The sequence below is a fragment of the Ursus arctos genome, unplaced genomic scaffold, assembly GCF_023065955.2.
Source record: "Ursus arctos isolate Adak ecotype North America unplaced genomic scaffold, UrsArc2.0 scaffold_26, whole genome shotgun sequence".
Classification (NCBI taxonomy): Eukaryota; Metazoa; Chordata; class Mammalia; order Carnivora; family Ursidae; genus Ursus; species Ursus arctos.
Window position 1 is genome coordinate 9122728 of NW_026622941.1, and position 15597 is coordinate 9138324.

Sequence of the window (15597 nt, forward strand, 5' to 3'; positions counted from 1 at the left end):
AAGCTATTGATGTTAAGTGGTTTTTTTCCCTCTACTATATACATTCAATACCATGAATTTCCCTCTAAGCACTGTTTTCTCTGTGTCCCAGAAATTTGGTAAGTTGTATTTTTATTACAATTTCATAATATCAGTTCATAATATTTTAAAATTTTCTTGAGATTTATTCTTTGACTCATGTATTATTTAGAAACATGTTCTTAAATCTCCAAGTATTTTATTTCCAAGGTATCCTTCTATTATTGATTTCTTGTTTAATTCTATTGTGGTCTATGAGCAAGTATTGTATGACTTCCATTCTTTTAAATTTGTTAAGGTGCACTTTATGGCCCAGAATGTGGTCTGTTTTGATGATATTTCATGTGAGCTTGAGAAGAATGTGTATTCTGCTGATTTTGGATCAAGGAGTCTATAGATATCAATTATATCCAGTTGGCTGATGGTGCTGTTGTGTTCAACTATATCCTTACTGATTTTCTGCCTGTTGTAACTCCATCTCTGATAGAGGGTTGTTAACGTCTCCAACTATTGTAGAGCCTGAATAGCCAAAGCAATCTTGAGCAAAAACAGAGCAGCAGGCATCACACTTTCTGATTTCAGACTATATTACAGAGCTGTAGCAATCAAAGAAGTATAGTACTGGCATAAAAACAGACATACAGGCCAATGGAACAAAAGAGAAAGCCCAAAAATAAACTGACACATTTATAGTAAATTGATCTTTAGCAAGGGGGACAAGAATCACAATGGGGAAAGAATAGTGTCTTCAATAAATGTTTTTGGGAAAACTGGATATCTACATACAAAAGAATTGTGCCCTTATCTTACACCATATACAAAAATCAACTCAAAATGGATTAAGACTTAAGCATAAAACTGTAAAACTCCTAGAAGAAAACAGAGAGAACAAATGGCTTGGCAATGCTTTCTTGACTATGACACTAAAAGCATAGGCAACAAAAGCAAAAATAGACAAATGGACTATATCAAACTAAAATGCTTTTGCACAGAAAAGAAAATCATTAGCAAAGTGAAAAGGTCACCTACAGAACGGGAGACCATAATTTGCAAATCGCGTATCTGATAAAAGGTTAATATCCAAATTATGTAAGGAACTCACATGACTCAATAGCAAAAAAACAAAACAAAACAAAAAAACCCTCCCCCACCAAAACCCCCAAAACAACACCAAAAAAAAAAATATATATTAAAAAAGGGCAAAAGACCTTTTCTCCAAATAGGCATTTCTCCAGAGAAGACATACAAGTGGCCTATCAGTATATGAAAAGGTGCTCAACATCAGTAATCATCAGGGAAATGCAAATAAAAACATAATGAGATAAGTACCTCACAAGTGTTAGGGTAGCCATTATCCCAAAGTCAAAAGATAACAAGTGTTTAGAAGGGTGCGGAGAAAAGGGACTCCTTGTACACTGTCAGTGGAAATGTGAATTGGTGAAGACATTATGGAAAACAGTATAGAGGCTCCCCAAACAATTAAAAATAGAACTACCTTAGGATCCAGCAATTACACTTCTGGGTGTTTCCCCAAGAGAACTGGAATCAGGATCTCAAAGAGATATCTGCACTGTCATGTTTAGTGAAGCATTATCTAAATAACAAATACATGGAAACAACCTAACTGTCTATGGACAATAGACTAGATAAAGAAAATGTGGTATATGCATGTAGTGGAATATACTCAGCTTTAAAAAAGAAGGAAATTCTGCCATTTGCTACTACATGGGTGAACTTTAAAGACATTATGCTAAAGAAAATAAACCAGACACAGTCGTCCTTTGGTTTCATTGACCGTTTCCTTTGCCGTGCAAAAGTTTTTATATTGATGAAGTCCCAATAGTTCATTTTTGCCTTTGTTTCTCTTGCCTTTGGAGATGTGTTTAGTAAGAAGAAGTTGCTGTGGCTGAGGTCGGAGAGGTTGTTGCCTGTGTTCTCCTCCTATAGGATTTTGATGGATTCCTGCCTCACATTTAGGCCTTTCATCCATTTTGAGTTTATCTTTGTGTTGGGTGTAAGAAAATGACCCAGTTTCATTCTTCTACATGTGGCTGTCCATAAAATGTTTCTTAAAAGAGTAGATCTTGGGGCACCTGGGTGGCTCATTCGTTGGGCCTCTGCCTTCGGCTCAGGGCATGATCCCGGCGTTCTGGGATAGAGCCCCACATCAGGCTCCTCCGCTGGGAGCCTGCTTCTTCCTCTCCCACTCCTCCTGCTTGTGCTCCCTCTCTCGCTGGCTGTCTCTCTCTCTGTCAAATAAATAAATAACATTTTTTTTTAAAAAGGTAGATCTTATGTTAAATATTCTTATCAAAAAGGAGGGAAGAAACTGATGATGGTTACATTTATGGCAAATTAGAATAAGAACTTTCAACTTTCAGGAGTGTTGGCATATTTTTAAGAATGCTTATTGCTGCAGTTGATATGAATTAGGGACCACAAACTGTGGCACTCAAGAAATAGAACATTCTTTTTTTTTAATGTTGAATTAAATTCTGCTTCCATTCTTCCAAATTGCTGGCTGAGAATTAGTCTTAGCTTTTATTAGAGCTTTTCTCACAGTGGGATTTGTGATGCAAAATGTTTGGGAAGATTGCTTTAGTGTTTCTTTGAAGTGGCTGCTCCTGATATGACTGTGTCATTGTCTAACCCCTTAGCCCCTTTGAAGCCTGGCGTCTTGGCTGCTTCTATGCTAGATTTGGGCATGAGAATGTTTGCTGAGACTGAGAATTCTGTGGTTCAGAGGGGGCCTCACATAGCCTTTTAACTCAGAGGCCCTGTCTTTCCTCTTGGGTACAGTGAGGGAGGGAACCACGGATGTCCACTGTTTTGGATCACACGAACCTCCACCCAACTCCTGGTTTTGGATTCTCCCTGCCAATTGGGTTTCGACTCTTCCCTTCCTGCAAAAAACTTCTTTTTCCTCTTCTTCAGAGGCACCTAGAATAAGTAATTTGCTCAGTAGGCAGGCTTTCACAAAGTTATCATTAAGTAACCTCTGCTTCTAACCTTGCAAATTCTTAAGACAAAAGAACCCAACGGCCTGGCTACACTTTTGAAATAGGGAAGGGAAAAACAAGGGATTAGGATCAGCAGAGATCACATTCTTCCCAAATCCTTTTTAGAAGTGAAAACAAAACACCAGCAATGTTTTAATAAGTTATCCTTCCATGCTATTCAGGGAAGGAAGTTGGGAAACTGAGAAATAGTTCACATATTTTGAAAGAAAAACAAGCATGTATAGTTTCAGTTCAGGTATGTATATATGTATATGTATATATACACACATATATATACACACACATATATATACACACATATACACACACATATAATAGATATATATATATATATCTATAAATATTTCTTTTTGAAAAAAGAGAAAGGAAAAGATAAAAGAAGGGAGAACAGTCCAGTTATCATTTTGGTAATTTCCATTTTTACATATACATCTCCATAACCTCACATTATTGGATAAAAACACACAAAGACTTCTGGTGTTAGTCTCCTGTGTTATGATTTTCTTATACAGGAGTGGGTAAAATTATCCCCCCTCCCAATGTCTTCTTGGGTCTCTATTCGATAATGTCATTACTGCCCACACATATATTTTTCTTGCTTATGCAAGCAAAAATATGATCCTAGAAATATGGAATTTTAATCCCAGGATTTAATAAAGAGCACTAGCATTAAGAGACTTACCTCTTTTTCTGGGAGTAGTGAAATGTTGGAAAAATGTGTTAATCTCTGTTTATTACTTCTCTCATTCCTTATGTGAAAATGGATCAGCAATACTTGACCTCATAAAAAAAGGATCAAAATTCACAGTGATGAATAGCGCTACCTGCATCATTTGAAGGGAGGGATTAGTGCACAGTTTATTCTTTTCTCTTTGGAAAACCTAAGGTGAGATCAAAAAGTGGTCTGGATTAAGGAGAGGCTTTCTTAGACTCCTGCCTGACCCGCCCTTCTGTCCTCCCTCTTGTTGTCCCATCTAATCCCTGTGATTGAGAAACTTCTTGTTTCTTACAAAATTCCCACATTCATTTGGAATCAGGTCTTTTGGGTCATCTTTAAAGACTTCTTCTAAATTTTCTATTTGAAACACTGCCTTTGATTCTGAGGAAGGCCAAGGAGAATGATTTTTCATACTGTTTCTTATATTTTTCTCAGGAACAGAGAATTAGATTTAATTTTTTGGCAATGCTACTTCATAGAAAATATTATATTCATCCACCAGGATGCACAGAATGTCTAATTATCTCTCTTTGTGATGTTAGCAGTTGTTGGTGTTAAAGACCTAGATATATTATTGCATTATGAGTTGCAAAATGGTTTAGATAAAATAAGATATATAGAAAAGTCTCTGAGATGTTTAAAATGATATGCAAATATAAAATTACGTCAGTATTTGATTTTCTGAAGAAGAAGGAGGAGGAGGAGGTGGAGGAAGAAGAGGGGGAGGGGGAGGGGAAGGGGGGAAGAGGAAGAGAAAGGAGAAGAGAACAAGGGGGAGAAGGAGGAGCAGGGGGAGGTGGAGGTGTGGGAAAGGGGGGAGAAGGAGGGGAAGAAGGAGGAGGAGGTGGAGGAGAAGACCCATATGAGTTAAAAATAAGTAAACAGACAAAATTCCTCCTCAAAAATGTGGGTTGAGAATTCTTTCACCAAGGGGACAGCAACTTAAAGATAATTTGGCTTCTGAATCAAATCAAATCCCTTCTTTCCTCTTCCCAATCACCCATTTAAAGAACATTGAAGATAGGAAGAAACCTACAGTAGGGCTGAAAATGAGAGGGGACATCATCAGATAAGAGTTCTGTACCATCACCCCCCACAGAACATTGATTTTAGCAGTTATGGATAAAAGTACCATGGGGGAGATGGAGAGTCCAGTGGGGAAGTCCCAACACACCTGGGGGGGGGGGTGGAATCCAAGAATAGATGCACTGAAGAGGGTAAGAGGATATTTTTACTTTGCCTTCATTACCTTCCCCCAAGGTGGCACAGTTTAGTGCCAGGAGAGACCCCCACGGTCTGTGATTTTTCCCTTGAAGGGAAGTGAGAACATACTGAATGAATGCCCCATTATAGTTTGGCTTGGCCATGTGACTTGCTTTAGCCAATAGAATGCAAATGGAAGTTATATACTCTTCATTTTAGCCAAAGCTTTAAGAGCCCTTGCTTGATTCAGCTATTTCTCTTTCCCCTCTTCCATGAGAATAGTTTATCCTCATAAAAATACTTTGAAGGAAGGTCTGTTATTCCCATTTCTTTGTGAGGAATCTGAAGCAGAGAGGTTAAGTAACTGCCCTCCTCAGTTGGTGAGGAAGGATGGAGTCTGAATTTGTCTCTAGGCAGTCTGGCCCCTGCATCTAGAATTTAACCACTGCACAATACTGCCTGTCTCTAACATATTCTCTTACTCCAATCATTTTAGTCTCTTGTGAAGACCATTTTTGATGTCTTAGCTTAGGGACAAAGACAAATATTTCTGGTTTCCTCTCAAAAAATATTTGTGTCTTCCTAGTTACTAATCAATTCTACTTACTTATCTCTCTCTAAGCAAAGGCTTCCTAGACCAATGGATGAGTTTTTTCTTGAGGTCTCCCAGAATGTTAACTATTACCAGTTATTCCCTGTTTGACTTTATGTCTAATATCCACAGCTGAACTATAAGTAGATTTGTTACACAGCTGTATTCTTTCATACTGTTTCTTATTTAAAATTATATAAAATTTTATTATTTTTATTTTATAAAAATTTTATTTTACTTTATTTATTTTATTTTATAAAAATATTTATTTTTATACATTATTATATAACTCCTCATGTGAACATGTAATTAATATTTGATAAGTAAATGACTGAACAAACGATAGCTTGACCGGAAACATATGTTTATTCAACAAGCTTCTTCGATGTCTGTTTCACAGAGACAAACAACTCCATTTCTTTTAAATAGAAGTACAGGACAGGGCATCCAGCAAAATATGTAGCCTAATTATGGTCCTCAAACATTGCCATGCTCTGCATCTATGGAGAAAGAGAAACATAGGAAAGTTGTGGGATTTCCTCAGGAATACTCCCTCAGTTGAGTCTGGGCAGCAGAATGGGCTAGAACAGAGGTTGGCACACTTTTGCTGTGGAAGGCCATATGGTAAATATTTTGAATGTTGTAGGCCATGTGGCTTATATCATAGCTACTCAACTTTTGAAAGTAGCTATAGAAAATAATGTAATGAGTGTGGCTCTGTTCCAATAAAAACTTCATTTACAAAAATAGATGTTGGGCTAGACTTTGTCTGAAGGAAACAAATTAGCTGTGATGTAAAACGCTGCCTATTAGTGACAGCTATCCCACCAACAAGCAAGCAAACAACACTTATTGACTTCACTATTAATGGTGTGAATATCTGAGGTTGGAGTCCTCCTACAGAGTAAGTCCTCTTCTCCACAGTTTTCTCTTTGTGTGAGAATGTGTCCTATGAACTGTCTCGGGTCTAGGAAAAGACTTGTAGAGAATTTTAAACTTAGAAGTTTAGGGAGCATAGTTAATGTGGAAAGATGGTAGTCTTGGCATGTGACCTCTTACCCGTGCTGCAGGGGGCGATGTACTCAGCAATGGCAGACTCATCTGAAAGAATCGTTGGATGAAAGGAGACAAAAAAATAAATCTATAAACTGGAGCCCATAAAGTCTGTTCACTTTACTTTTGGAGAAAAGTACATCATATCAGGATTGTCAAAACTGCATAAATATACAAGTGTTGAACAGGATAGTTAAAATATCTATATTCTAACACTCATTTGTCATAAACTGCTTTTCCTCATTACATTATCTTTTTATGTGTATCACATTCTCTATGTCTCTAAACTATTTGAGAGCAGTGACCAAATATTATCTTTCTTTTCAAATTTCTAAGTTTCTGACTCAACAGATATTGATCAGTTTGTTCTGTTAATAGTTTCTACACTATGTATCTCAAAGTAAAGAGACAAATAGACGTACTACCGACTGAATGGAGTAAATCTAGGATCTACTGTTACAACAGAATCCATTTCTTGGCGCTGGGTTGAGATTCTTTCATTGTTTCAGTTTCCCTTGACTTACTTGTCTCATAGTAATTGTAGACTTTAACAGTCGCTGGCTTGAGGTCTCTTACTGGGATGTCTTGCAGAACCATGAAGGAAAAGCTGAGTGTCTTGTTACCTAAAGGAAAAGTGGGAGTAATGACGCCTCCTTCCCTCTTCCCTGAGTAAATGATAATTTTATTGTTCTCTGATTCTTACACATTAGTGTCTTTTAGGTAAGCAAACATTTATGGATGACAAGATGGGTTTTATTTTTGCATTTTTAAAAATATTTATTCATTTATTTTAGAGAAAGAGAAAGTGCGCATGAGCAGAGGGAGGGGCAGAAGGAGAGGGAGAATCCCAAGCAGACTCCCCATTGAGCCTGAAGCCTGATGTGGGACTCAATCTCATGACCCGGACACCACAACCTGAGCCACCTAGGTGCCCCCAAGATGGGTTTTATCTGCAACTTTGAAAACACTTTACCATGAATAAAATTTCGCTGATTTTCTCCTAAACAGCTGAGACGATCCATATTCTCTTGTAGTCTTTTGTATGACATTAACTCTCTGGGCCCATGTGAATGATTTCTATGATGCAGAGACTTGGCTTGTACCATTTGTAATTATTAAACTAGTCTTTTTGTGTGCCTGGATAAATCATTCCCTTTGCTTTATAGTCAGATTTGAAGATATTCATGAGGTCTCTGTTTTATTTTCTTTTATATAGTGATATATTAGAATGTTTATACTACCATTGATCAACCACCATGTGGTATATTTATTCTTTTGGAGGAGGTCTTTAAAATAACAGACAAAATAAACTTTTTGTTCTATTGATTTCTACTTGAAATTCCATAGAAATATCATTTTCCAATTTTAACATAATTAAAGAAAGCAGAAGACTCCATGGATCTAAAAGGAGATTTTTATTCTCTTAGAATAGAATAAGGGAACTTTCTGGAAGAGTGTTACTAATTACTGCTTTCCTCATAATACTTATTTTCTAGTGAAGAGACCCACTTAAAAAGACCACCAATATGTATAGTGTCTGCCAAAATGTCAGACTGTTACCTGTTCCAGATAAATGAGGACATGGTTACTGCTTACTTCCATCCTGCTTACATGGCTGGATCTTTCAAGCTGAAGAAAATGAGAAAAGTCAAAAAGTTAGAAAATGAGAGCAGATTGTAGTAAGGGGAAAATGTCCAAACAATGTCAGGGGTAGGATTCCTATAAATCATTTTCATGATTAAATAGCTAGGGTACATCAAAGATATAAAAGATGGTGAGGGGGAGGAATCAGATTTGGATACAGGCTTCAATATCGTCATGTCTTGACTGAAAAAATCACCTGGCTTTCTATGAAGAGATGGAAGTCAGGTATTTTCAGATCAGGATTTCCACCATGCTTTGATATCCAGGTAACAATTAGACCCTCTGGCATCGGTGATGATTCTAGTTCACATTGACTTTATCATTACCAAATTTTTTAGAGCATATCAGACAATTTTGTACTTAATCATAATCTGTCTTTCTTGCATTGTTATAGTAAAATAAAGTTTCATGTCCATGTGCTTTAAATCCCTAACTAGACAGTGATGGCTCAAGGACAGGGGCTCCTCTCATGTTTCTCTAATTTCACACAAGTCCCTCAGCTTAGAGACAAATAAGCAATTATTGAATTGAATTTCCTGGGTTTGGGAAGACTGTTTCTTGAGACAGGATGCTATTGTTAAGGCTTTGATATTGATATGGTCTTAGTTTGAAGATACAGAGCATCTATTAGGCTTAAACTACACCTACCATTTTTACCGTTGGTTTCAAGGGGATAAAACCAGACACCATCTTCACATCAACAATTACCATATTGGAGACAGGACGGCTCCCTGTGTAACTGCAGTGTCAAAGGAAAAAGGAGTAAGAGCTTTTCGTATGTGAAAGAAAGCAGAGTCCCTCCTTCAAGAACTACCATAAACATGCCTATCTTCATTAAGTTTTCTGTAACATCATAACTCCTCGAAATATCTTTTTCCTGGACATGTATGACATTGATGTTTGGAACCCTGAATGTACATCAGATCTATGGCTTACTAAAATCATAGATGTTTAGGTCCCAGTCCAAAACTATCAAATCAAGAATCTTTGGGAATGGAGCTTGGTAATCTGCATTCATTAACACATTGCCAGCTTTTGAACACTCCATTTATACTATACATTTATTATTTTAGCAGGTATTACTTTTCTATTTTTAGTTAACTTGAATGCAGCATGTCTCCAGAGAGGCTCCAAAGTGTTGTGAGATCAGATAGACTCTTATGCTTTATACTCTGAATAAATGGATGTTTACTAGTTAGGTTGGTTGTCTGAAATATGATTTGTTTTACAATATCAATATCATTAGTAGCAGATGCATAGTATTATATGTTGCTATGCTTCCTTAGGATTCCTGTAAGTTTTTTTTTTAATGAAAGATTTTATTTATTTATTTATTTATTTATTTATTTATTTATTTATTTTAGAAAGAAAGCGTGTGTGAGTGGGGGGTGGGAGTGCAGAGGGAGAGGGAATCTGAAACAGACTCTGTGCTGAGTGTGGAGCCAGACACAGGGCTGGATCTCACAAACACGAGATCATGACCTGAACCAAGAGTTGGTTGCTCATCTGACTGAGCCGCCCATGTGCCCCAAATTCCTATAAGTTTTTGATGTAATTTCTATATTTTATATTTAATTTATACTTCTATTTAATATTAGTATTTGGTATTTGTGTATTTGATTAGAAAAATAATAAAATAGAATTTAATTATTCGGAAAAGGTAAGGAAGACTTAATTCAACCTAAATTCAACCTAAAACCTAATTCAACCCAAAGTACAAATCTTTCTGGAAACTAACTTATTCTTCAGCGATGAGTTGAACAAAAATTAGTGTAAAAGGAGGAATTTATTAGAACGTTTGAATAGTCTACATTTTTTATTTGAAAGTTTAAGACTTTGCTTTTAAATGCTTTTAAAGTATTACTGAAACTTTAAGACAAAAAATTGCTAGAGAAAAGGATCACTTTGCAATGATACAAGACTATATATAGTACACACACACACCCCCCCACAAGTATATATAGCATAGCTTCCAAATATATTATTAATTACTGAAGGTTCCAGGTAGCTTTTAGACTCAGGATTAGGTGATTCAGTCAGAGGTCTTACCTGACATTCAGTGAGATCTGGAAGCTGGTGTGAACTTTGGGGCCATCACAAGTATGGGGTACAGTCTGCACCTTCAAGGCAAATGGGGAGTCCTCCTTCTCTGGAAGAATATTGTATTTCATGGATGTCTGTGGAACACCAAGCAAACCATCAGATTCTCTCCTTCCCTGGGACTCCTCACTTTTTCATCATTCGACTTTTCTGATTTGCCCCTCACTTGTCCAGGAAGGAAAGATCAGAGCTCCCCTTTCATTCAGTGAGGTTAAAATTCCCCATGTAACTGAAGTCTCACCTGAAGATACACACATCTGTCTCCAGTCACTGTTATGGAATATTCTCCAGGCAGCTCTGGCAATGAGACCTGATGCAGCAATAGGCGGTTGTTGTCGTCCACTTGGAAATTGGTGACAAATGCCCCTGAATTCTGGATGGTCACCTGTGTGGGCTTCCCAGTCCTGGTGAAGGTGGCTGTTCCATATCTGGACAAGGCCTGGAGAGCCACCACTGTGTCCTGGAAGAGATGAGTAGAGAACCCCCTCCCACAGAGTAAGTTTTTGGTACAGGGATTTTCCCCCAAAGTCTGTGTTGGTTACCACAAGGGGATACTGGCTTTTTTCCCCCTGAAGTATACACCTACTCATTGCTTTTCCTCTTTCTCTGAATTTTGGGCATCATCAAACTTATGCTACAGTTTTTGCAAATGAAATACAAGATTATTGATGTCAATTAGCCTTGCCATTTATTTTCCCTTATATTGGTTTTGTCCTAAGGGACTATTCTCTCTATCCAGAAGTTGTAGCTTGCTCTTTCTCATCAACGATCCTCTTGGCTGTATCTTTCAAAGACTGGGTCGGAAATTAGCAAGTTAGGAAAAAGAGTGACTGGTGTTAATGTAGAGAGAAGAGTGAGAGAAATTGGCTACGAGTGGTGACTTTGAACTTTCCCGACCATCTTTTCCTCTTTTATATAGCTTATTTTCATTCCCGCACCTAATTTCTCTGAGAAACAAAAATTTCACTATGTCCATCCTAAATATTGAAAGAGGATTGTAGGAGAGAAAACCCAGATTCTCTGGATGTTTAACACAAAAGGAAAATTACAAGAACCCCAGCTTTGAAAAAAAACCATCTGTTTCAGGGCAGGTAGAAAGGAGTGGATAGCCTGAACAGGACTTCTCAATCATTCTCTGAAGATCATAGTAAACTCTACTTGGTCCACCTTCCTTTTAATCGTACAATTTTCTGGTTTACCTTAGAGGATTTCTTGTTGGAAGAATCCTACAAATGTAGTCTGGAGCCTAGAACACTGATTTTTTTTTTTAAGATTTATTCTAATAATTTGAGGCGGGAAGGGGCAGAGGGAGAAAGAATCCCAAGGAAACTCCCTGCTGAGTGCCGAGCCTGATGTGGGGCTTGATCTCATCACCTTGAGATCACGATCTGAGCTGATATCAAGAGTTGGAGGTTTAACTGACTAAGTCACCCAGGTGCCCCTAGAACATGGATTCTTAACCAGGGGTGATTTTACCTTGTCTTGACTCGGAGTAGGGTGTTACTGGCATCTAGTGGGGAGAGGACAGGGGTGGTGCTAAACATCTTCGGGGTCCAGGACAACCCCTCACAACAGTACTTATCTGACCCAAATGTCAAGAGCGCTGATATTCAAAAATCCTAGAGCGTGGCCAATGACCAATGTGTATAAGCTTTAGAAAGGAATGATGTTTATGGTAAGTAGCCAAATCGATAGGATGTTAACATATATCTTAGGGAAAAGTGTTTTGGGGGGATGTCTTAGATCTCTTTAATTCATATTCCCACTGCCCTCAAATATCCCTAAATAACTCTCCCAAAATGTAAAAGTCTCTTCTCTTTTCCTTGGTAACTGTTGTGTTTTCAAGCTTCCTATGTGCCAAGTGAATCTGGAGTCTCGAGGACAATTCGGGAACCACAGACCTGGGTGGAGGAGAAGCCCCCCTGGGAATTCTGTTGCTTTGTGATCCACTTCACGATGCGTGTGGCGGAAGTCAGCTCCTCTGCGGTGGGGGCGGGCTGGGCCGTGAGGTAAGCCAGCAGCACGTAGGACGTCATCTCCACCTCAGCTGAGGGAGCCGGGGGTTGGTAAAAATGCCCCACGGGTGCCCTGGGTTTCTTAGGTCGCTCCCAGTGGACTGAGTTGTCTTAAGGGTGAGAAAAAGGAAAGAATCCTAATTACCAGTAGATGATATGTGAATACACATTTGTATCATACGGAGCCGAAGATAGTACAGAGAAGTAATGTCCTTTCTGTCATAAGCCCTGCAAATTTACTAACTCACATTTCCATGCTAAAGTTGGTTTGGTCCTGTGGGGGTAAGCTGAAGAATGTTGCTGGAGGCAGAAGCATAGAACATTTTTATCAGTCTCTCAAATGTTATTTTAATTGAGTCAGGGGAAGGGAAAAGTGACAGAGAGAGTTCTCTTATTGCTTGAGATAGTTCCTGGAAACTGAAGGATAAATTGGAATATAAAACCTACCTATTGATCTCAGAGGACTTTTGTGATAATCTCTGGCAAATAGAGATAAAAAGACTTTAAAAATGTTATTGCGCTTCTTTTAGTATGGTTTTTGGTTGTGCCTCTTTTCATCCAAGTAGGGAGACGGATATCATGTGAAATATATGTAAGTTAAATTATATCTATCATCTATCTATCTATCTATCTATCTATCTATCTATCATCATCGTAGTTAGGAATATAATTCCATAAAATTTACCTGCAGCATTTACTATATTACTCTCTGTATAACATATGAAATCACAGAGAAGACATTTTTAAAAAAGATTGTATATATTTATTTGAGAGAAAGAGAGGGAAAGAGAGAGAGAGCGAGAGCGTGAGTATGAGCAGAGGGGCAGAGGGAAAGGAAGAATCTCAAGCAGACTCCCTTCTGAGCAGGGTGCCCAACATGGAGCTTGATCCCACAAACCTGAGCCAAAATCAAGAGTAGGAGGCTTAGGGGCGCCTGGGTAGCGCAGTCGTTAAGCGTCTGCCTTCGGCTCAGGGCGTGATCCCGGCGTTATGGGATCGAGCCCCACATCAGGCTCCTCCGCTGGAAGCCTGCTTCTTCCTCTCCCACTCCCTCTGCTTGTGTTCCCTCTCTCTCTGGCTGTCTCTGTCAAATAAATAAATAAAATCTTTAAAAAAAAAAGAGTCGGAGGCTTAATCAGAAAGAATGATTACCCAACATTTGCATCAACATGGATGGGACTGGAGGAGATTATGCTAAGTGAAATAAGCCTAGCAGAGAAAGACAATTATCTTATGGTTTCACTCATTTGTGGAACATAGGGTATAGCAGGGAGATTGGTAGGAGAAGGAAGGGAAGAATGAAGGGGGCATAAGCAGAAGGGGGAATGATCCACGAGAGACTATGGACTCCAGGAAACAAAGTGAGGGTTTTAGAGGGGAGGGGGGATGGGGGGATAGGCTAGCCCGGTGATGGGTATTAAGGAGGGCACGTATTGCATGGAGCACTGAGTGTTATACACAAACAATGAATCATGGAACTCTACATCAAAAACTAATGATGTACTGTATGGTGACTAACATCATAATAAAAAAATAAAAAATAAATAAAGAAAAGAAAAAATATCTCATATATTTCTAAATATCTCACACATTTCCACTATGCCTCATGCATCTTTTATTCTTGTACGTGTGCACATGTATGTACGTGTGTTTGTGTTTTTTGGCATATTTTTATTATTATTGTAATTTTTAAAAAAGATTTTATTTATTTATTTGACAGAGAGAGAGAGACAGCCAGCGAGAGAGGGAACACAGGCAGGGGGGGTGGGAGAGGAAGAAGCAGGCTCCCAGTGGAGGAGCCTGATGTGGGGCTCGATCCCAGGACTCTGGGATCACACCCTGAGCCGAAGGCAGAAGCTTAACGACTGAGCCACGCAGGCGCCCCTTTTATTTTGTGATCAGCGGGATATTGTCTACTCTTCTACACTACCGTGCACTACTCCACTCTTCTGCACTCTTAATCTATCTACTTATTGAATTACTTTGTCATTAAATCCATCGACTTAATTCTTAATTTCATTTACTGCATTTAACAATTCTCAATTTTTTAATTCCTTGTTTTCTATAATTTCTAAACCTCTGCATATTTGAAATAAATGTATTTGTTGGAATAAAAAAAAAAAAAAAAAGAGTCGGAGGCTACATTGACTGAGCCAGCCAGGCATTCAAGAAGACATTTTTATAAGAAGTGCTCTGGTTTCACCACCTATGAGTTGGCTAAGGAATTCCAGATGAAGCTCGTTACTTTCAGTAAGAATATAGCTCTTCTCCTTTTGTAGCATCAGCGTAAGTGGAAGGGGAGACCTTTTTTTTACCATCTGCTCTCACCTTCTTTCACAGCTTCCTCATCAAGAGAGTTCAGTATTTCTCTCTTCTTATCTTGGTTTCCCACTAGAGCAAAAGCATAGGCCAGCAACGCCTTGGTGTAGCTATGGCTCCCCTGCGTCCCCTCCTTCGCCGTGTTCCAGGCAGTCTCCAGGCAGAACAGGGCATTGCGAATCACAGGGTGCTGCAAAGACAAAGAGGTAATGATGTCAAACTGGGGTAAGTAGAGGATGGAGCAAACCCTGAGCTGGATATTGCTCGACAGTTGCCATTTGTCGTTGTCAGCCAGCCAGGTAGACAGCCAGCCAGCCACGATATTGACATGGAAAAAATATTTTAAGTCTCTTAGCTTTATAGTTAAGTCTTAAAAGAATAAGGCTAGTGAGCCTGCGGTTTTCAGATTAGTTTTGGTACACAGTCCAAGGGCATGGCTAGGCAAGGATAAGTTCCCTTTAGTGGATTAACTGAAGAGCTCAGCTAGCTGAGAAATGCCTCAGCATTGAGCAAAAGGAAGTTGAGACTTGGCTTGTAGTAGGGGGTGTTCCAGACATCAGGCCTGTAGTTTCCATGGGAAATGAGATTGAAGGGAACCTTACAGTGACTGGAAGAGGAATCTCCAGAAGAGCAATAGTAATGTAGGCAGAGAGGGTCACTTCGTCTTCTACTCCTCCCTGTGGGGGGAGAGAGAGAGAGAGAGGGAATTTTGACTAATTCTACTCTCAAATTTTAGTATATTCTCTACTGCTGTTTCATGGAGACCTTCCTCAGGATCTGTCTCTATCAAGCAAAATAACATCCTCATGCGAAGCACTGTTTCTTTCTTCTCAATATTTTTCAGGTTTAATATTATATTCATTCCCTGACGTCCTTTCACACTGCTGGACTTCAACTTTGCAGTCTCTCTGTGCC

General features: G+C 38.7%; 1 protein-coding gene across 1 annotated transcript in view; it reads right to left on the reverse strand.

The window, feature by feature from the left end:
- Positions 1–5898: 5898 nt before the first annotated feature.
- The window catches only part of LOC113257916 (pregnancy zone protein-like), a 47732-nt gene continuing 38033 nt past the window's right edge, over positions 5899–15597 (reverse strand). The window contains 8 exon segments of the mRNA XM_057319026.1: positions 5899–7227; positions 8165–8233; positions 8897–8987; positions 10298–10425; positions 10590–10808; positions 12250–12473; positions 14692–14872; positions 15285–15359. Of these exon segments, the coding sequence (XP_057175009.1) occupies positions 7177–7227; positions 8165–8233; positions 8897–8987; positions 10298–10425; positions 10590–10808; positions 12250–12473; positions 14692–14872; positions 15285–15359 (1038 nt within the window). The 3' untranslated portion in view covers positions 5899–7176.